Raw genomic sequence first — 22,397 nt, forward strand, 5'->3', positions numbered from 1 at the left:
TCATGTATTGTGCTTCAGTCTCGTTGACAGTCGAGGCTCATTAACATTTATAGGCTCCGACAGTGAGAGAGTCCGTGTTCCTGGAGCCTTTCTCCTAGTCTTTCCTTCCTCAAGTAGTAGCCTGATAATCCAGCTGTGGGGTTGCTGCTGCCTCTGCCTGGATAGTAAGAGGCTCAAAGAGCTGGCAACTCCCCACTCTATTTCTACTCAGCACAGGGCTCTGGGTAAGGCTCAGTCATTCAGAGCTGCTAGCATAATCAGGCGGGGTTTCTGCCCACTCAAAGACCTCTGGCTCTGCCACTCTGTCCAGTAACACAGGCGGGTGCCCACTTCCGGGGCGCTTGGAGAAAACTCTCACTCACTGTCTGCGCATGCAGACCAGGATATCCGGCCAGCAGTCTCACGCTCTGAGTGAAACCCCCAACCGCATGGAAAAGTTGCAGCATTGGAATTGGCTCTCGCTCCATCCCCGTGCGCAGCTTTTGCAAGGCGCTGGGGCAGCTGGGGCAGCCCGAGATTCCGCTTTGGCCCACACAAAGGCCCCTGACTCTGCCCCTTTGTGCGATAACTCGGGCGTGCACTGCCAAGCCACTCGGAGGAATCTCTCACTCCCTATCTGCGCGAGCAGACCAGGTTATGAGGCCGACCGCGTTTCCCTCTGAGTGAAACCCCCACCAGCATGGAAAATTTCCACCGTTGGAATTAGTTCTCGCTCCCTCCTGTGCGCGGCTTTCCCAGGGCGCTGGGGCTGCCCTGAGATTCTGCTTTCGGCCCACAGAAAGGCCTCTGACTTTGCCTCTCTGTGGGGTAACACGGGTACCCACTCCCGGGGCTTAGGAAGAAATCTCTCGCCCACTAATTGCGCACCAACCAGGAGATCGGGTAAAATGGCTGCCCCGCTTGTCTTTCTTTGTTTGGGTTTGGCACGAGTGTTAGCTTGTATTGCCCGGGTTGCCACAGGATCAGTTTTTCCTCGGGTTGGATCTCCATGCCACAGCCTGGTTCGGCCGTTTGTGCCGCGGCCTGGATCTATTTACCCCATTTGCCCACCTCAGTTTCTATATTCACAGTAACCAGAGAAAGCCGCCCTGTTTAGGTTAGTGAGGAAGGCGGAGCATTTCTTACTCCCTATTTCCTTCGGGGTTTGGTTATATATTTAGCCAATTTTTCACTCGACCCTACCTGCGGGTGTATTGCGAAGCATCTGGAGGCTCCAAGTATAGGTTTTTCTGTTTCTGGTTGAAGATCTTGTTGAGTTTTGGGGGAGATTTATCGGTACAGCTTCCAACCCCGCCATGACTGTGACATCATCCGACACAGAATTACTTTTTAAAATATGTGGCATTCATGGCTCTCTCAGCCAAAAAGATTCCCGACCCCTGGTCTAGCGATTAAGCCCATTCTTTCCCTTTCTTCTTTATTTTTTTCATTTTGGTTAAGAAATATTTCAGACCTACATAAAAGTATAGAGAATAGTACTGTCAACATCTATGCATGCACCACTTAGCTTAAGAAATGTACAGTATTTACCAAGTATAAGACACTTTTGGGGGGAAAATTTGGGGTCTAAAACCTGGGTGCGTCTTTTACAGTTTTGTAGATTTTTTTTATTTGCACATTTTCCCTTCTTGGTTTTTGTACTCATTGTTTAAGAGAGTGATTTGTCATCAGACACAGATGAGGACAGCAAGCTAATGGATGGGAGTTTTGACAGTGATGAAGAGTTGCATGAATTTTATGATAAGACTTGAATTCAATAACTTTATGTAATACATTTCTTCCCAATTTCTGGCCCCAAAATTAAGGTGCGTCTTATACATGGGATCATCTTATACATGGGGAAATATGATAAATTGAAGCTCACTGTGGAACCCTTTTCCACTCTGCACTGTCATATACGTACCTGTGCTAATTATGACACTGGGGCCTCGGAACCCTCCTCAGTAAGATCCTTTCCCTTTCTTTCTTTGAAGTAACTATTGTAGTGGAATAATCCATCACATGAACTTGAATGGGAACACAGCCAACATGAAAAGAATGTTCTGCCAAGAGAATTGTTTTGTGATTCGAAGGGGATTCACTGAAACAAGTCTATGTGACTGAAAGCAGTTGCTAGACTCCCTTCTCAGCAAAACATTCTCATAAGGTTCTACTGCTTCCTTCAAGGCTATTCCTTGAGATAAAACAAAAGAATGTTGTGGGAACCATAGAAGTAATAGCAGTTAATGCCATTTGATATTGTATTGTTATTAAGCTATCATGCAGATGTATTCCATGTATATTTAAGTAAAGGTTATGCTTGATGCTATGCCAATTTCTCAGTAAACAAGCTTTTTGAAATCTTGTGAACAAAAATAGGACACAGCGCGAACTCGGTGCCATTTGCCTGAGAGAGCGGTGGTTCTATGCTAGTTCACAATTATTTTGTCTGCTGATCTCTCTCTCTGTGCCCCTGACTCTCAACAACATTTGGCACCTACCATGAGGCCTTAAGAAGGGATTAGGAACGGGTGGAACTGAAAGGGTAAGTTGGACACGCTGTGTATGCAAAACATTTGGGAATAACTAGCAAAGTCATGAAGAATTCCCATTTATTATTAGATGACTATGTACAAGTTTTAAAATCCCATTTAAAGTGACCTGGAATTAAAAAAAAGACAAGGTTTGTTACGTCTTCTAAATGCTATTCAGAAACATTGTTATTTTTATTCTCCTGAACATCGTAATCAATTGAATTTCAATGTTTGGCAACAAGTAGAGAAATCTTTATGCTGTGCTCATCATCAAAGAGCTCTCCTTGATGCTGTAATGTAGGCTGCTTATAATGTTACTGCTACAACCCTTAGCCCTTTGCAATCAGATGGAGATTCTGTTAAGGACTTGAGTGAGTTTATTTAGAATGAGCCTGAAGGACATGATTCAGCACAGAATGAGCAGAATAATGATTTGGACAATACTGCCTCTGCTTCTGAGATTACTAATAATGTTAATGAAATTCATACATCCATAGACTTTCATCCCTCTTTCCAAAAAATGACAGAGCCCCAATAGATGATGTTGCCTTTCTAAAACATTTATTAAATAAACTACAACTTACAGTGGAAAAACAGGAAACTGGAAATCAGTATTCGCATTATCCTGTTCAAAAGTAAAATGGAGTTGGTACAAATTCAATTAGAATTAGGTCATATAGAAGAATTATGAAGTCCTTAGAATTCTCTAGTCTTTGTAATAATAAAAAATAAATAAATACTGATTTTCTTTGGTGTTTTAGCTATGATCCTCTGAGCTATAATTTTGTTTCTTTCTTATTCTTTGCCTGGAACCTGAGGCAGGGGCATGTGTTGGATCTGACTATAGAAAATATCCCAACAGTTGCCAAGAGAATTTCTTTGGGGGAAATTTTGTTGTCTCATCCATCATCAGTCCCTCTTTCAGAAAATGCCCTGATTAAAATCAGGCAGGCATTTTTCTAATATGACTGTGCTCTGAAATCCTGGGTTTCTCTTTAGTTTGTCTAGTCTAGTTTGTCTGATTCTAATTTCTATTTATTTTTTGTTTGATGTCTAAAATGTGATTTTGAAGGCCTCAATTAAGTGTTTACATGCAAAAATTAAAAATACTGGCTTTTATATTGAAAATATAGTTTTATCCATATATTTCTTGCTTTAAAATTAGAAATTATAAAGCACACTCATTTAAATTTAAATTAAATAGAATATGGATCCTTAAGACTTGCTAATTTGAGTGATGTCAGAGAAATGGTGCCGTGATGAGTGTGACCGACAAACCTCCCCAAAATTTCAACAAGTTCATCAACCAGAGACAGAAAAATCTATCCTTGGAGCATATGGAAGTTTCACACACTGAAGCCGAAGGTAAGACCAAGAGAAAAATTGACTAAATATATAATCAATCCTGAAGGAAATAAGTCGGACAAAGAAACATTCTGCCTTCCTCACTAAACTGAGCAAAGGCTGATTTCAATAGGAACTGAGAGTGAGCGGGGAGCTAAGGGTGTGGAGGAAGCTAGGCTGTGGCACGGATGTTCGTTCAAGCACAGGAAAGAGTGTGCCTGTGGTGAATCAATCCACATGAGCATCTGCCCATGCGCCGCAAACAAGAGCCTGCGTGCAAAGCCGCGAGCAACCCAGCTGCCCACAGGCCAAGCTGCGAGCATCCCAACCGCCCGCACATGCCATGTGCAACCACCTGCTCGCAACCAACCGCATGCGCCACAAGCAGCAGCTGCCAGTGGTGCGCGGGGAGTGTGCCAAAGCGAACTTCCCTACGCCCAAGCTTCTCTAGGCAGGCGGGGCACCTCACCCAGCCATTCAAGCTAACAATCAAGCATTGGATGAGGGTCGCATGGGCAGCTTGCAATCCTTTCTGGAGCAATTTGGCGGATCCAATCATTGAAATTAGCTTAACCCACAGGCTACTCACCTCCCAACAGAACTACGCAGCTCTAATTGACAAGATCTCTCTCAGTTCAGTGATCCAAGACAAGAGGAGTGATATGTTTTAGTGCCTCTTGCTAAAAGTGTGGGGGCAACTTCTGATTGGCAGAGCTTTCATACTCAGGGATATATGCTTAAAAAAGAAACTTGGCAGACGTTAACACCTCCTGTACTGCAGGAAGCAACTAGGGCATCTTCTTCCCAGCCAAAATGGTTGCAAACTGCGGAAAGCCTGAGGAGAGTGGTCCCACAGAGTGCGAGGCATGCTGAACAGGCCTGGAGGCTCATAGAAAGTCACCTTGAGAGCTATTGGCTCCCAGCCCTGCCTGAATACGCTGGCGGCTCTGGCTGCCAAAGCCTTATCCAGAGACCTGCATTGAGTGGGGATAAAATGGGGATTTGCCAGCTCTTTGAGCCTCTTACTGCCCAGGCAGAGGAAGCAGCAGCCTCAAAGCTGGATTATCCACCTGATAATTCAGGAAGGACAGACTAGGAGAGAGGCTCCAGAAAATGGACTCTCTCATTGTTGAAGCCTGCAAACGCTAACAAGCCTTGAATACCAATGAGACTGAAGCCAAATATATGACACTGCCGTAGAGTCTCATGAACTGAAAATCCATACCTAAGCGTGCCACAGGGGCAGAGCCTGAGGTACAGAGTCACTGACCAGTTAGAGGGAGAGGAAAGAAAAAGGAAGAAGTTAACCTCTCAAAATCAAGAAAAATCCACAAACTTTATAATTTGTACCACTATTTTTTGTTTCTTTCATCTTCTTGCCTTTATTATTATTATTTCTAATTCCTTGGTCCTTTTATTCTCTGCCTGTCTTAATCTTTCCTTTTCTTGAACTACACTACCCATAAGTGTTACATTTTATTTCTTTTCTTCTTCCTTACTCTCAATGAGGGTTACACGCCCAAATCCCTAACTCTCTCTATCTCTCTTTTTGTTTTCTTTTTTTTCCTTTCCTTTTCCCCTTTTTCTTATTTCTCCCTTTCTATTAGTTTCTTCTTTTCTTCTTTTATTTTTCCTCTCATTCAATTCTCAATCATGAACAAAGTATTGAAATTGGGACACAAGCTTTTTTTTGTGGCACTTTGGGTGCTTTTTACTTCACTTTTTAACTCATTAGCATTCCTCCCAACCCAGGATCTCCATTCTATTTAGATTTTGCTCCACTTATTACAAGTTTTTTTTTCCTGTTTCCTGTATCCCTCTTATCCCTCTCATTATATCTCTTAGTTGACCATGACTTAGAAGTAAACAATTGTATACTTGACCCAAATTTTTTCCTTTTTTGCATTTTGTGGGTCCCTACTTCCTTTTTTGCCCCTTGACCACTTTCCCCCAACTCAGGCCCTCTGTTATAGGCAGTTTTTATTTCATTTTGCATAATATAATTCACAGTTGACCACGATATTTTCCTAAGGAGGAGGGGAGAGAAGTGGAAGAGAAGAAAGAGAAAGGGGGGAAATAATAAATTATTATTGGGATTTTAAGTAGTTTTTTTCCAATTTTTTTTACTTTTTCTTTTTACCTTTGTTTTAACTTTTTATTTTTTATTAATTCTCATTAGTTCTATCAACAAGACCACCCTCAGATGCCATCAAGAAAAAGGAAATCAAATATCATGGATACAAAAGATATAGAAGTAACAAAGATAGATGTGGAAAAATCTATAGAGAAAAAAATTAATATATTGGAAACCTTGGAGCTAAATGACAGAGAACTTAAAATAGAAATCCTAAATATACTCAGAGATATACAAGAAAACACAGAAAGTCAATTGAGGTAGCTCAGAAAACAACTCAAGGAACACGAAGAATATATTACCAAAGAAATTGAAACTATAAAAACAAATCAAACAGAGATGAAAAACTCAATTTATGAACTGAAAAATGAGGTAACAAGCTTAGCTAATAGAATAGGCCAGATAGAAGGTAGGATTAGTGACATAGAAGACAAGCAACTTCAGGCACAACAGAGAGAAGAAGAGACTCAAAAATTAAAAAAAAAGAGAGAGACCTACAGGAATTTTCTGACTCCATCAAAAAGAATAACATAAGAATAATAGGTATATCAGAGGGAGAAGAGAGAGAAAATGGAATAGAGAATATATTCAAACAAATTATAGACAAGAACTTCTCAAGCCTGTGGAAAGAACTAAAGCCTCAAATTCAAGAAGCAAACAGAGCACCGAGTTTTCTTAAACACAGCAAACCTACTCCAAGGCACATCATAATGAAAATGGCACAAACCAACGACAAAGAAAAAATTCTCAAGGCAGCCAGGGAAAAGAAGAATACAACATATAAAGGAAGGCCTATTAGATTATCATCATATTTCTCAGCAGAAACTCTACAAGTTAGAAGAGAGTGGACCCCAATATTCAAAGCCCTGAAAGAGAGGAACTTTCAGCCACGAATACTATACCCATCAAAGCTATCCTTCAAGTATGAAGGAGAAATAAATACAGAAAAGAAGTGAGAATTTATCATCACAAAATCCCCATTCCAGGAACTACTAAAGGGGGTTTTCCAACCAGATTCAAAGAACAAAACAAAACCACAAGTAAAAGCTCCACAAAGAACACAATAAAATCAAATTTAAACTGTGACAACAAAAGCAAAAAAGCAAACAAACAAACAAAAATAAAACGGGGAGAGGTCGAAGATTAGTAGTAGCAAAGGACGATGAAGTGCAGAAACACTCATAAGATAGGTTACTACAATGAATATGGTAGGTACCCTTTTCATTACTTAATGGCAAACGCCCTTGAAAAAACCACCACAGAAACACATTCCTAGAAAAGGTAGCAACAGAGAAAAGAAGTATGGAATACAAACAAACAAAAACAAATGATAGAAAAACAAAAGAGAAGAATCAAACAAGATACAAAACTAACAGAAAGCAATTTATAAAATGGCAATAGGGAACCCACATATGTCAATAATTACACTAAATGTAAATGGATTAAACTCACCAATAAAAAGACACAAGAGTAGCAGAATGGATTAAAAAAATCCAACTGTATGCTGCCTACAAGAAACACATCTAAGCAACAAGGATAAAAACAAATTCAAAGTGAAAGGCTGGAAAACAATACTCCAAGAAAATAACAGCCAAAAAAAAGCAGGTGTAGCAATACTCATATCGGATAATGCTGACTATAAGACAGAAAAAGTATTCAGAGACAAAAATGGTCATTTCATAATGATTAAGGGGACACTGAATCGAGAAGACATAACAATCCTTAATATATATCCACCAAACCAAGGAGCACCAAAATATATAAGACAGCTACTTATTGACCTAAAAACAAAAACTGACAAAAATACAATCATACTTGGAGACCTAAATACACTGATGATGGCTCTAGATCGGTCATCCAAACAGAGAATCAATAATGATATAGTGGCCTTAAATGAAACACTAGAGCACTTGGATATGATAGACATTTATAGGACACTTCATCCCAAAGTGACAGAGTATACACTTTTCTCCAGTGTACATGCAACATTCTCAAGAATTGACAATATGTTGGGACACAAAAATAACATCAGCAAATTCAGAAAAATTGAAATTGTACCAAGCATATTTTCTGACTATAAAGCCTTGAAACTAGAATTCAACTGCAAAAAATAGCGAAAAAAAACCACAAAAATGTGAAAACTAAACAACATACTTTAAAAAATGAATGGGTCAAAGAAGAAATAAGCACAGAGATCAAAAGATATATATAGACAAATGAAAACAACAATACGACATATCAGAATCTCTGGGCCTGACCTGTGGTGGCGCAGTGGATAAAGCGTCAACCTCGAAACGCTGAGGTTGCCGATTCAAAACCCTGGGCTTGCCTGGTCAAGGCACATATGGGAGTTGAAGCTTCCTGCTCCTCCCCCCTTCTCTCTCTCTCTCTCTCTCTCTCTCTCTCCCCTCTCTATAATGAATAAATAAAATCTTTAAAAAAAAAAGAATCTCTGGGATGCAGCAAAAGCAGTAAATAAGACGGAAGTTCATATCACTTCAGGCCTATATGAACAAACAATAGAGAGCCCAAGTGAACCACTTAACTTCACACCTTAAGGAACTAGAAAGAAAAGAACAAAGACAACCCAAAACCAGCTGAAGATATAAAATAATAAAAATTAGAGCAGAAATAAAAGAAATAGAGAACAGAAAAACTGTAGAAAAAATTAATAAAACAAGAAGCTGGTTCTTAGAAAAGATCAACAAAATTGACAAACCCTTGGCAAGACTCACCAAGGAAAAAATAGAAAGGACTCATATAAACAAAATTCAAAATAAAAGACAAGAAATCACCATGGACATCATAAATATACAAAGAATTATTGTAGAATACTACGAAAAACTATATGCCACCAAATTCAACAATCTAGAAGAAATGGATAAATTCCTAGAACAATACAACCTTCCTAGACTGAGTCATGAAGAAGCAGAATGCCTAAACAGAACAATTAGCAGGAAAGAAATAGAAAAAACTATTAAAAACCTCCCCAAAAATAAAAGTCTGGGCCAAGACGGTTACACTATTGAATTCTATCTAACATTCAAAGAAGACTTGGTTCCTATTCTACTCAAAGTCTTCCAAAAAATTGAAGAAGAAGCAATACTTCCAAACACGTTTGATGAGGCCAACATAACCTTTATACCGAAACCTGTCAAGAATGGCACAAAAAAGAAATCTAAAGACCAATATTGCTAATGAATACAGATGCTAAAATTATAAACAAAATACTGGCAAATCGAATACAACAACATATTAAAAAAATAGTACAATATGATCAAGTGGGATTCATCCCAGAATCTCAAGGATGGTTCAACATACGTAAAATGGTTACCAACAAAACAAAGAACAAAAACCACATGATCTTATCAATAGATGCAGAAAAGGCATTCGATAAAATACAGCACAACTTTATGTTTAAGACACTCAACAAAATTGGTATGGAAAGAAAATATCTCAACATGATAAAGGCCATATATGATAAACCATCAGCTAACATCATATTAATTGGCATAAAACTGAGGACTTTCCATCTTAAATCAGGAACAAGACAGAGTTGTCCACTCTTATTTAACTTGGTGCTAGAAGTTCTGACCAGAGAAATCAGACAAGAGAAAGAAATAAAAGGCATCCATATCGGAAGAGAAGAAGTAAAGGTATCACTTTTTGCAGATGATATGATTCTATACTTCGAATACCCCAAAGACTCCACAAAAAGATTACTAGAAACAATAAACCAATACAGTGAGGTCACAGGATACAAAATTAACATACAAAAGCCCATAGACTTTCAATATGCCAACAATGAAATATTAGAAAACGAACTCAAAAAAATAATCCCCTTCACGATTGCAACAACAACAACAAAAAATAGAATACCTAAGAATAAACATAACAAAGAATGTAAAGTACCTATATAACAAAAACTACAAAGCATTGTTAAGGGAAATCGAAAAAGATTCAATGAGATGGAAGAATATTTCTTGCTCTTGGATAGGAAGAATAAATATAATCAAGATGGCCATAATACCCAAAGCAATATACAAATTTAATGCAATTCCCATCAAAATTCCAATGACATTTTTTAAAGAAATGGAACAAAAACCCATCAGATTTATACGGAACTATAAAAAACCCCGAATAGCCAAAACAATCCTAAGGAAAAAGAAGGAAGCTGGGGGCTTTACAATACCTGACTTCAAACTATATTATAAGGCCACAACAATCAAAACAGCATGCTATTGGCAGAAAAATAGACACTCAGACCAATGGAACAGCATAGAAAGTCCAGAAATAAAACCACATATATGAGGTTAAATAATTTTCGATAAAGGGGACAACAACACACAATGGAGAAAAGAAAGCCTCTTTAACAAATGGTGCTGAGAAAACTGGAAAGCCACATGCAAAAGAATGAAACTCAACTACAGCTTGTCCCCTTGTACTAAAATTAATTCAAAATGGATCAAAGATCTAAATATAATACCAGAAACAATCAAGTACATAGAAAAAGACATAGGTACTAAACTCATGGACCTGGGTTTTAAAGAGCATTTTATGAATTTGACTCCACAGGCAAGAGAAGTGAAGGCAAAGATAAATGAATGGGACTACATCAGACTAAAAGTTTTTGCTCAGCAAAAGAAACTGACAACAAAATAATCAGACAGCCAACTAAATGGGAATTGATATTTTCTAACAACAGCTCAGATAAGGGCCTAATATCCAAAATTTACAAAGAACTCATAAAACTCAACAACAAACAAACAAACAATCCAATAAAAAAATGGGAAGAGGACATGAACAGACACTTCTCCCAGGAAGAAATACAAATGGCCAACAGATATATGAAAAGATGCTCATCTTCATTAGTTATTAGAGAAATGCAAATCAAAGCTGCAATGAGATACCACCTCACACCTATTAGATTAGCTATTATCAACAAGACAGGTAATAGCAAATGCTGGAGAGGCTGTGGAGAAAAAGGAACCCTCATTCACTGTTGGTGGGACTGTAAATTAGTACAACCATTATGGAAGAGAGTATGGTGGTTCCTCAAAAAAACTGAAAATAGAACTACCTTATGACCCAGCAATCCCTCTACTGGGTATATACCCCAAAAACTCAGAAACATTGATATGTATAGACACATGTAGCCCCACGTTCATTGCAGCATTGTTTACAGTGGCCAAGACATGGAAGCAACCAAAAAGCCCTTCAATAGAAGACTGGATAAAGAAGATGTGGCACATATACACTATGGAATACTACTCAGCCATAATAAATGATGACATCGGATCATTTATAACAAAATGGTGGGATCTTGATAACATTTATGAGGAGTGAAATAAGTAAATCAGAAAAAACCAAGAACTACATGATTCCATACATTGGTGGGACATAAAAACGAGATGAAGAGACATGGACAAGAGTGTGGTGGTTACCGGGGATAGGGGGGAGGGGAGGTGTGGGAGGGAAGGAGGGAGAGGAAAAAGGGAGGGGGAGGGGCACAAAGAAAACTAGATAGAGGGGGACAGAGGACAATCTGGTTTTGGGTGATGGGTATGCAACATAATTGAATGAGAAGATAACCTGGACATGTTTTCTTTGAATATATGTACCCTGATTTATTGATGTCACCCCATTAACATTAATAAAAATTTATTAAAAAAAAAAGACTTGCTAATTTGGTTAATACATTGTAAGGTGTATTCAAAGTTTGAAATCAAATAAGAATTCAAGTATTAGGATTAATTAAAGTTTAGGTTATATGATACTTGTGTTTCTGTGTTGCAAAGTATCTTATTTGTATGTAAAAATATGCTTAAAACTGTAAAGCTAAGGAATTAAGTAAAATTAAATCATTTTAAGAATTTATCTCAAGCTGCTTCAGGCAGTTGGCTGTTTGTAAGGCCACATCCTGAAAAGGAGGCACTGAGGAAAGTGGCAATTTAGTTCCTCTGATGCCCTATAATAAACTTAACAATACAAAGGACTTTTAGATATAGAAGCTGATGCATCTCTTATTACTAAGCAACATTAGTTTTCTTTGTAGCCCACTTAGGCAGTAGTCACTAAGCTGCAAGGCTTAGGGAAAGTTCCTAACAAAGCTCTAGTATTTGGTTTGTACAACAGGAAAATAACAAGGGTCATTTGACCTCTGATAAAGAAAAACATTTATCTTATAAATAATTAAAAGAGCAACTTTTTAAATTACAGTCTAAACTTTCTGACAAGGAGTTTTTTATACTCACTAGGACCAAATTTCTATCAAAGCTCTTAAAGAGTTAAAAACGGCTTGCACCCAGCATAGAACTAACTGTCTTCATACGCAGGAACTGCTATGCTCCCTCATAGACTCTGAATGTTTTATCTAAGAAAATTTAGAAATGTTACCTCGGACTGTTCTTTCAAAAGGGAAAAAGAGTTACAATTTATAACTTAGTAGGAGAATCAGGCTGTATTCAAGCTAATTGGAATGCTAATGCTAACCCTCTTGTTAATATTACACAAGATGAACTTTTTAGATGGACAGTTTGCTAATTTACAACAGCAATGTAGGCAAAATGTAGGGGTGAGGAGTTGCTCTTATCTCCACAGATACGGGAGACCAATAGATACCTTCCAGAAGATTGAAGCCTTGACATGAGTCGAAAATAGGAGAAAGAATGTTTTGACAATTAAATAAACTTACCCAGAAGGCAAAAAATTGTTTTAATTAAGACTAAAACTTCAAAAAGCATCTTTGACTCTGTTTCTAACAATGCTAGCTGTTGTGTCTATAACAATAAGCAGAACTAACTATTCTTACTAAGTTTATATTACTTCCACAAGCAATGTTGAATAGCCCGACACTGTATCAACATTATGTAAATCAACCTTTATAAAAAATTCATCAGAAATATCCTCAATTTTTAATAATCCATTATAGATGATATATTAATAGCTTGTAATAATAATGCTGAACTTGCAGTCATCCTTAAAGATACTTCTGAAACCTTAAGTCAGTATAGTTTAATTATAGCTGAAGACAAAATTCAAATATCCTGTCCTATTAACATTGTTATTGATTCACAATAGGTAGAACATATAGTTAAAATTATAGAAACTGATTATATTTCAAATGATATTTCTACAATAGATTGCAAGAATTGTCTCAAGAGTTACAACTTTTATTGTAAAAATGAAATTTGCCTGTCTATATAACTTACATTTGTTTTCATACAGCTTTACCAGGACCTATGTCTACTACAAATAATAAAGTTAATCAATTAATCATTAGATCAATAGAAATAGCTACTAAATTTCACACAAAGACTCATACAAATAGAAAAGGTTTAATGCAAAAATTTAAAATGACCAGGCAAGGAGCTCGGAATAGTGTTAGAAACTGTCCTCGGTAGAGTATTATAAATGCTCCTCCATCACCGAGAGGAATGAATCCTAGAGGAAAACACAGTAATAACTTATAGCAAATAGATTTTACTCATATTTCTTATTTTAAAAAATTATCTTATGTACAGTTCTATTAATATTTATTCTTCCATTCAATAGGCCACACTTTGTCTAGAGAAAAGGCTAATTGTGTCATTCAACATCTTATTGAAGCTTTTGATGTTATAGGCATTCCTAAAGCAATTAAAACTGACAATAGTTCTGCCTATACATCTGCTAAATTTTGACAATTCTTAGCATTTTAGAATATTAAACATACTACTAGAATTCCATATAACCCTCAAGGACAAGCAATTATTAAACGCAGTAATTGCACTCTAAAAAATATGTTACTTAAACAAAAAGGAGAGACAAGGAAGATTATCCTCTAGACTTCTGTTACCCAAAGCTTTATTTACCTTAAATTTCTTAAATACAGGAGAAGATAATTTGACTGTTGCAGCAGACATTGGACAGAAAATAACAGTTCTAAGATTAATCAACCTGTGCATTATAAAAATGAGTTGGATCAATAGGTACCTAGTGTAGTGCAACATTGGGGAAGAGGGCTTGCTTGTGTCATTGCAGAATCCAGTGAATTCCTTTGGAATTCTGCTCGCAGAATTAAACTAACAACATGAATAAGAACAATAGATTTTTTCCATATATGCCCATTGCTGAGAAAGAAGAAATGAATTTCAAAAGAAGAATCTTAAAGAAGCAGCAGGTGCTGCTGCCTGGTATTAAAAAGGCTAAAATAACAAGTTGGGGTCAACTTAAAAAGCTGACCTTTAATGGTAAAAATATGCTACAAGCAACTAGAAAAGAAAAAAAAAATGTTACTAACCTGTTTTTAGCAATGATTGCTTTGGTAAAAATTCCGGTAAGTAGAGCTGAAAATCTTAGTTATGAGGCATATGTCCCTAATCCTCCATTAAGTAGAGATATTCCTTAGGAAAATAGTGCCTTTCCTATTTTTGTTAATGACTCTAATTGGCTTCCAGGATCTTTTAATGATAGAAGTCCCTTTGCACCTTTGGAAGAAGGCATGAAATTAGAAAATTATACAACAGGAGTTGAGGGATTACCTATATGGATAGGAAATGAGCCACATTGTCTCAAAATAGAAGCTCAAGCTTGCCTCTCCATTGTCAAAGATAACAGTAAAGGAGAAGGAAAAGAAAAATATTTGTTATAAGGATATGAGTTTAAAAGTAATACATCTGTACATGACATGTCATAGATTAAAGCCCTCATGGTTCCGACCCATTGAAAGGGCAGGGTGCTGATTTAAAGTGGCATAAGAACAATGGTTTAATTACAGCTGGTGGTCAAGGTAATCATACTATCATATGGCATAGAGAAGGGATGTCACCTCGAGCTCCACATATAAAATTTGGTCCTATACAATATCATTTGTAGAAAGTAACCACGGCACTTAAACATATGTCAGCGTAGAAAGAAAAAAATCTGGAGAAATTATCCTTCTAATCATATTATGTTAATCTTTAAGAGAAATGAATCACATTTCATATCTGCTTGTGTTAGATTGCCTTATATGTTTATTATAGGTGAAAGCAAATAGCTAAAAATTATTCAATGACTTGCAATAAGTGTACTTTTATACATGTATTAACTCTTCTATTCCTTTTAATGAAAATAGTCAAAGTCTTTACATTTTAAGAACCCAAACAGGAGTCTGGATTCCAGTACAGATGCATTGGATGTGACAGGGTTCCCCTTCCATAATGCTGTTACAACATCTTATTATGTCTTTGAAGGAAAACCAAGAGACCGGTTGGCCTGATGAGCACCATCATTATGGACTAATAGCTGTAACCACCTGTATCTGGAGTTGCATTACATCAAAGTATACAGACTGTGGACTTTGTACAAAAATGGCATGAAGATTCTGAACAACTGCGGACTTCTCAATAATAGTAACATTAATGCTAAAGTTAATGATTTAGAACAGACTATGATTATGTTAAGAGATCAAATTGTTAGCCTGCAAAGACAAATTTAGCTAAAATGTGATTAGAATGTAACTACTTTTTGTGTTACCCCTATTCCTTAAAATCATACTTACTTCCCTTAGGAAAATGTTAAAAAGCATTTGTTAAATCATGATAATATGACTAAAGAAATAATTGAATTACAAAGACATATTCATTAAGCTTTTCAAAGAAAATTAGAAATTCTGATAGGTCAACCTATATTGAAGGGATTAATAAATAATTTATCACAATTCAATCCTATTGAACATATTAAAGGATTTATGAGATCCATTGTAGGACTTTTTATAATAGTATTAATTCTATGTTTTCTTTTATATGTATTCTGTTGACGAATGAAAGCAAGAGAAATAAGGGATGAATGACAGAACGCTGTGTTTTCTGTGGTGCTTCATAACATGCAGCATAAACAAAAAGGGAGAAATGTGTTGGAAAAATCCATCGCATGACCTTGGATGGGAACACAGCCAACAAGAAAAGAATGTTTAGCCCTGGCCGGTTGGCTCAGTGGTAGAGCGTAGACCTGGCGTGCAGGGGTACCAGATTCGATTCCCGGCCAAGGCACAAAGGAGAAGCGCCCATCTACTTCTCCACTGCTCCCCCTCTCCTTCCTGTCTGTCTCTCTCTTCCAATCCCACAGCGAGGCTCCATTGGAGCAAAGATGGCCCGGGTGCTGGGGATGGCTACTTGGCCTCTGCCCCAGGCGATAGAGTGGCTCTGGTCACGACAGAGCGACGCCTCAGAGGGGCAGAGCATCGCCCCCTGGTGGGCAGAGCATGGCCCCTGGTGGGCGTGCCGGGTGGATCCTGGTCGGGCGCATGTGGGTGTCTGTCTGTCTGACTGTCTCTCTCCGTTTCCAGCTTCGGAAAAATACAAAAAAAGAAAAAAAAAGAAAAGAATGTTTTGCCAAAACAATTGTTTTGTGATTTGAAGGCGAGTCACTGAAACAAGTCTATGTGACCGAAAGCAGTTGCTAGACTCTCTTCTCAGCAAAACATTCACATAAGATTTTACCGCTTCCTTCCAGGCTATTCCTTGAGATAAAAGAAAGGAATGTTGTGGGAACCATAGAAGCAATAGCAGTTAATGCCTTTTGATATTGTATTGTTATTAAGATATCATGCAAATGTATTCCATGTATCTTTAAGTAAAGGTTATGCTTGATGCTATGCCAATTTCTCAGTAAACAAGCTTTTTGAAATCTTGTGAATAAAAATAGGACACAGCGCGAACTTGGTGCCATTTGCCTGAGTGAGCGGTGGTCCTTTGCTAGTTCACGATGATTTCGTCTGCTGATCTCTCTCTCTCTCTGTGCCCTGACTCACAACAACAAACTATCATCCTAAATAAGATGTTTATCTTTCCCATGATGCTGTTGCACACTGTAACTATATGCATCTCTCATATACATGCTTTTTGCTCTAGATATTTGTATCCACAATCAATATATGGTGATAATTTTGTATGTATTCTATGAACTATAGAAATGATTCCTGAAAGTATAGTCTTTGCATGTTTTTTAGACTTTATACCTATACCTGGTATTATTTTTGTATCTTCCTTGAACCAGCTTTCCCCCTTATGTATCATTCTGCTGCCATCACCTACTCTTAGCCCCTCTGTCTCTCAGCCCCTGTGAATTCCAGCCTCCTGCCCAGTCTGGACCTTGCCATCCTGTTCCATTTCCTTGCAACAATCCTAAGCCAGTGAGTTGAGGCTGGTCCTCCCAACGGTGAGTCTCACCTTCTTCCTCTGGGGCTTTAAACGAGTGCTTTTCAAATTTGAGCTGCATCCCAATTCCCTGCAGGGCTTGTTAAAACAAGCTTGCTGGGTCTACCCTCAGAGTTTCTGCCAGAGTAGGTCTTGGATGAAGCCTAAGAATTCTTGGGTGATGGTGATTATGCAGATTTGAGAACGAAATATTGAGAGCCACTGCTCCAGATCAACATCTGGGCACAGCCTCAGCTTTCCTTCAGAACTGTGTGCTAGAGCCTCTCTGTCTACCAGATGTATAATGCAAGTCACACGTGTACTTTTAAGGTTTCTTACACAGCTAAGTAAAAAAAAACTGCAAAATTTATTTTAATAATATATTTTAATTCAATATATTACCACTTAAACAGGTAATCAGTATAAGAGTTATTAGTGAGACAGGTGACATTGTTTATAGTTACAGCACATCTCAAATAGACTAGCCATATTTCAAGTGCTCAGTAGCCACGAATGGCTAGTGTCTAACATAGTGGACAGAGCAGCTCCACAGGTTTGACGTCATCTTTCTCTTCACAAAAAAAATTGCTTTGAACTTGACATATTAGTTTATTTTGGGCTGCCATAAAATAACTTATACAGGTTTACAAGATAGTGGAAAGTGATTTCCTTCAAAATAGAGGTAAGTGGGAGATTTGAGTCAGGATCATCTAAATAAAATCAGCCTGCTTTTCAGTTTAATTAAAAACTAACTTATTGTTAACTAAAAGAAACACTGTAGAATATAACTATAAGAAATGAAATATATCATTGGATATCATTGTTTGAGTGGTGAACTTTGGAATGATATCAGTATTTATTAAAATGCCCATGGACTTATGAAAATGAAAAATTTAAAAGAATGAACAACAGTTTCTTCTTTCTCTGTCTTCTTTCTATTCCTTCAAACTGCAGGATGAAATGAGAGAAAATATACAATTAATACAGCATTAACCAGCTCCAATGACTTTCTAAATCTAATAGCCCTATGTGTATCACCTGCATTTGTGTGCTATATCTCAACAAGTAGAGAAGAATGGCACATTTCCCTCTGGTAGCCTGCCTTCAGGACATTCAGTCCTGTCCAAAAGATCCATTGAGACATTTGGTCCACACTAAAAGGTCCCTGATAATTAGTCCCGTCTAAAATGCCCATGCTTACAAAACATCCTTAGTTCAAAGAACCCATAATGTTGATTTACACTTCTGGATTACAGAATTAATACATAAAAAAATTACTACCTTGTTTTATTGGTCCAACAATTGTATTGTGACTGTACCACCAATAATAACCCTTCTTGCCTTGGTAGCCTAACTGGTAATGGCACATTGGGTTAGGTAGAGGGGTCAGAGTTCAAATCTTGCAGGAGACTGGAATTTAAACATCAAAGATCTTTTGATATGGACCAAATGTCCAATAATCATAACCAGTACTCTGGAATATAGGGTGTTCCTGTAACTGATGGCTTCAATCATGTGATCATACAAACCCTGTCTCCCTCTTGCCTACCTAACACCATAAATACTTTCTCAAGATGCTTCTTTTCCTTGAGAAGCCATTCTGGGATTTAAACAAATCTCTCCACCTTAATAGCTTGTGTTCATTCTACAACTGATACTCTTACCCTCCCGGACCCTTAGTATTCCATATATCTCATAGGAGAGGCTGTTACAAAATATGCAGCTGTGAAAGTGTAAAAAAAAAAAAAAAGAAATGTCAATCATTTACATATACTCAAAAATAAGATAGGGCTTGATACTTAACTACTCATTCAGTGATAAACAATCATGCTATGACTAAGATTCTTTTCTTTTGACTGTCATATAAAATATAAAAACCTACAACCCAACAAACGTTTACGTATTAGTTATTAAATGTGGTTCTACCTAGCAACAGAGGGAAAAAGGGGATGGAGGGTGTAGGGGTAAAAAGAAGGAATGAGGGGTGGATAGAGACTTTGCAGGGGGTATGAGGGGCATAATGTGGTGTATAGGTGGTATATTGAGTGGGACACTTGAAAACATGTCAACACAATCAATTAAAAATAAATTTTATAAAAAGAAGAAAAACAATACTATAGCAGAGACCTGATGATGTGAGAATGAAGAAAATGTCAAATTGAGCATTCAGTAAATACAAAGCATTAATAATAATTCTGGTATTCTGACACTGTAATATTTTAGAACACAGCAACTGGAGTGCCTAAAAGCCAATCATTTTAGAATTATGGAGGGCCAGATTTAAAAGGGGCCTTAGAGAGCTCTTAATCCAAATTATTTTCTTCTACTCTTAGTGCAAATACTTCATCTGGGGCCTAGGAAGCATGTTGCCCAAGTACGGTAAATAGATTTAAATAAACATACAACATGAAAAACAGAAAAGGAAAAAATGTGGTCCTTCCAGAAATTAGTAACACTTTCTTATTTGTAAGTATTCCTTGTCTCCTAGTTAGTTCAGGAGACTGTATTTCTGTGGCTAAGTAACGAAGGCCCAACTAGGGCAGAGCCCAGCGACCTGAGCTTCTGCATCTAGTAATGTTTTAAAATAACTACTGGTCTTAGGTATTGACACAGTTCTCATTTGTTAGTAGTCTTTACAGGGAGGACAGAGGGCCTCATAAGAACTAATGAGTAGCCATGAAGTATATATATTTCAGTACACAATACATGTTATATTACTAGGTATATATATGAGTATTCTGTTAACATGCCAAGAAGATGAAATTGAATTTTTAAACTAGTTTTAAACAGACCTTTTTTCTTAATTTACTGGGGAAATTAAAATAACTAAAGCTGTTGGTAACAGGTAAATGCCAGGAACGGTTGGGTGATACTCAAAGCTACACACAGATACCTGGATTTTTCGGGGCTGTTCTCTGCTGAGTCCATGTCGCTTTGGGGTCCTTCTTCTTTCTTGTTAAACTCCTCTTCTTCTTCCTTCCTTTCAGCATCTTGGGCTTCTTCCTCAGCGTTTTCACATTGATATTTACTTGTTCCTTTAGTTAAGAATAAGACAAACTTTGGGGCCAGATATTCACAGGAAAAAATCCCAATTCATAAGGAATGGGGACATCCAGCACTCAACCCGCAAGTGAAGCAAGACAGTGGAAGTAACCAGGAAAAGAACAGCTAGGCACCTTCCTACTGGTTGATGCAACACTCCCGCGGCCCCTCATTGCTGCTGCTCAATTGTTTTCATAGTGACCTGATTTCCCTAGTAAAGCTGTGCTGCTGATGCCTGCTGGCCCTTCAGAGAAGGGATCAGAATCATCGGGGTCTAGGGCATTCATAGGGTTTGGTCAGAACTTTCTTGTGAAAATATTGTTTCCTTCACTGACAAATTCTATGGCGAAGTTCAGTTGGTCCTCAACTCCATGGGGGAGATGGATATATATATAAAAATTTTTTTCAGTCTCCCTATCAGTTCGTAATGTTTGCGGGTTGACTTTTTAAGGCTCTTGATACTTTTGGCAGTCATGAAGCAAACAGGAGACATGACATTGGCTTTTTCCTCTCCTTTGGGTTCCCCACCATGTCCTGCCTGCTCACTCCTGAAACCTTCCCCTGGGTCGTTCGGACATTCGCTGATAGGCTGTGCCCTGCACTGAGGAGCTCAGGTTGCTTAGTGCAGGTTGGGAGAGAGTAAGGTATTTTTTCTCAAGGTGGGGGAGGTCGTTATGAAGTTGGGCTTCTCTTCCACAAGGCCTGTAGTGCAGTGGTTCTCAACCTTTCTAATGCCGTGACCCCGCAATACTGTTCCTCATGTTGTGGTGACCCCAAACCAAAAAATAATTTTGGTGGCTGCTTCATAACTGTAATTTTGCTACACTTATGATTTGGAATGTAAATACCTGATATGCATTATGAATTTTCCCATGGTTTTAGGCGACCCCGGTGGGGTCGCGACCCACAGGTTGAGAACCGCTGCTGTAGTGTGTTCAGGGCCCCAACCCCCCTGGTGCACATGGCCAGCCAGGGCGCCAGCTGTGCCTACAGGCCTTGGGGCTTCCCTGGCCCTGGGGCCTCACAATCCTGATGCCTTTTCTGCGTGATGCTCACCTTCCAGGGCTTCAGACTCCTGCGTGGGCTCCTCCCTGGCCTGGGGCTGGTCCTCGGGCTCCAGGGCCAGGGCACCCTCTCCAGAGCCTGTGGCTCTATCTCCAGGGCCCTCAGGCACCAAGACTGCAGCCCCTTCTCTGGTGCACTGGTGGGCCTGGCCAGGGATGCCGGACAGATGAGGTCTGGCCGGGACCGTCCTGCGGCGGTCGCGAGGTCGCTCAAGGATGTGGTCATTGTGGTATATGCGGTTCAGCGACCTGCTCACCGCGTCCACGAAAAAGATGTGAAAACCCTCCCTAGGCAACTGGCGAGGGGCTTCCGGCACATTCCAGTTTTGCTCCATGTCGTCCTCCCCCTCGTCAGCTGCCCCGATGTCAGAATCCTCGCTGACCCTGCCCTCTGGGACTTCCACTGCTGCGGCTTCCTCCCCCAGGCCCCTGATAGCCCTTCCTACTACCTCCAGCCCGGCTACATTTTCCCCGTGGAGCTCCAGGTCTTGAATCACCGCCCCCTCATCTCCAGCTTCCCAGACCCCGGCTCCCGCCTCATCCATGGAGCTCTCCTGAACACCGGGGGCCAGGTTTCTATCACCAGAGTCAGACATGGCTCCAGGAAATACCTCAACCTAGACGGGATCAGGCTATGGCGTCAAAGGCCAAGATGGTGGCTACTGGGAGGAGACTGCGGACCGTGGACCCGGATGTGAGGTGGACGGAGTCTTAGAAGGGACAATAGTCTCCGGTGGTGCCTGAAGAAGCCCAGGGACCACTAGGGCAGGGGCGAAGACACAACAGGGGGCCATACGCTTTGGTCACAAGCTCACTGGCTGAGAAGCACAGATTGACATGTCGTATGTCCAATAAATGACCAAAGCCCTTCAGTTCCAGGATGGCTTAGAACTGCCTCTCTTTTCTTTGAGGCTTTTGGGTCCTGAGCTGCCTTCAGGTACACACAAGTTCTGTCCTTTTAATTTTGCGATTGTCTGAAAAACTATAGTAGTCTAATATGGAGGCACCCTGGGCCATATGAACTGAGAGGTCCAGGGTGCCTCCATATTATTATTATTATTATTATTATTATTATTATTTTCATGTGCTAATCGTTCAGGTGAGTAGGGAAAGAATCATAAAAATGCTTTGTGGCCCAGAC

At 38.9% G+C, this 22,397-nt stretch overlaps 1 protein-coding gene across 1 annotated transcript; it reads right to left on the minus strand.

Moving 5' to 3' along the window:
- Positions 1-9,057: 9,057 nt before the first annotated feature.
- On the minus strand, positions 9,058-21,852 carry LOC136317612 (cancer/testis antigen 47A-like). Its single transcript, XM_066250441.1, has 3 exons — positions 21,249-21,852; positions 20,044-20,185; positions 9,058-9,142 (listed from the first exon to the last, which is right to left on the minus strand). The coding sequence occupies exons 1-3, from the start codon at positions 21,850-21,852 to the stop codon at positions 9,058-9,060; spliced, it is 831 nt and encodes a 276-aa protein (XP_066106538.1).
- Positions 21,853-22,397: the final 545 nt, after the last annotated feature.

Source organism: Saccopteryx bilineata, chromosome X, assembly GCF_036850765.1.
Source record: "Saccopteryx bilineata isolate mSacBil1 chromosome X, mSacBil1_pri_phased_curated, whole genome shotgun sequence".
Taxonomy (NCBI): domain Eukaryota; kingdom Metazoa; phylum Chordata; class Mammalia; order Chiroptera; family Emballonuridae; genus Saccopteryx; species Saccopteryx bilineata.

What these genes read in the sequence shown, in the direction of transcription:
- LOC136317612 (XM_066250441.1), bottom strand. Translation starts at nt 21,852, where the DNA reads ATGTCTGACTCTGGTGATAGAAACCTGGCCCCCGGTGTTCAGGAGAGC. An exon ending in GGAGTCTGAAGCCCTGGAAG is followed by an intron (nt 20,186 to 21,248) that starts GTGAGCATCACG and finishes TCTTAACTAAAG; the next exon opens with GAACAAGTAAATATCAATGT. An exon ending in AACAGCCCCGAAAAATCCAG is followed by an intron (nt 9,143 to 20,043) that starts GTATCTGTGTGT and finishes CATTCTTGACAG; the next exon opens with GTTTCGGTATAAAGGTTATG.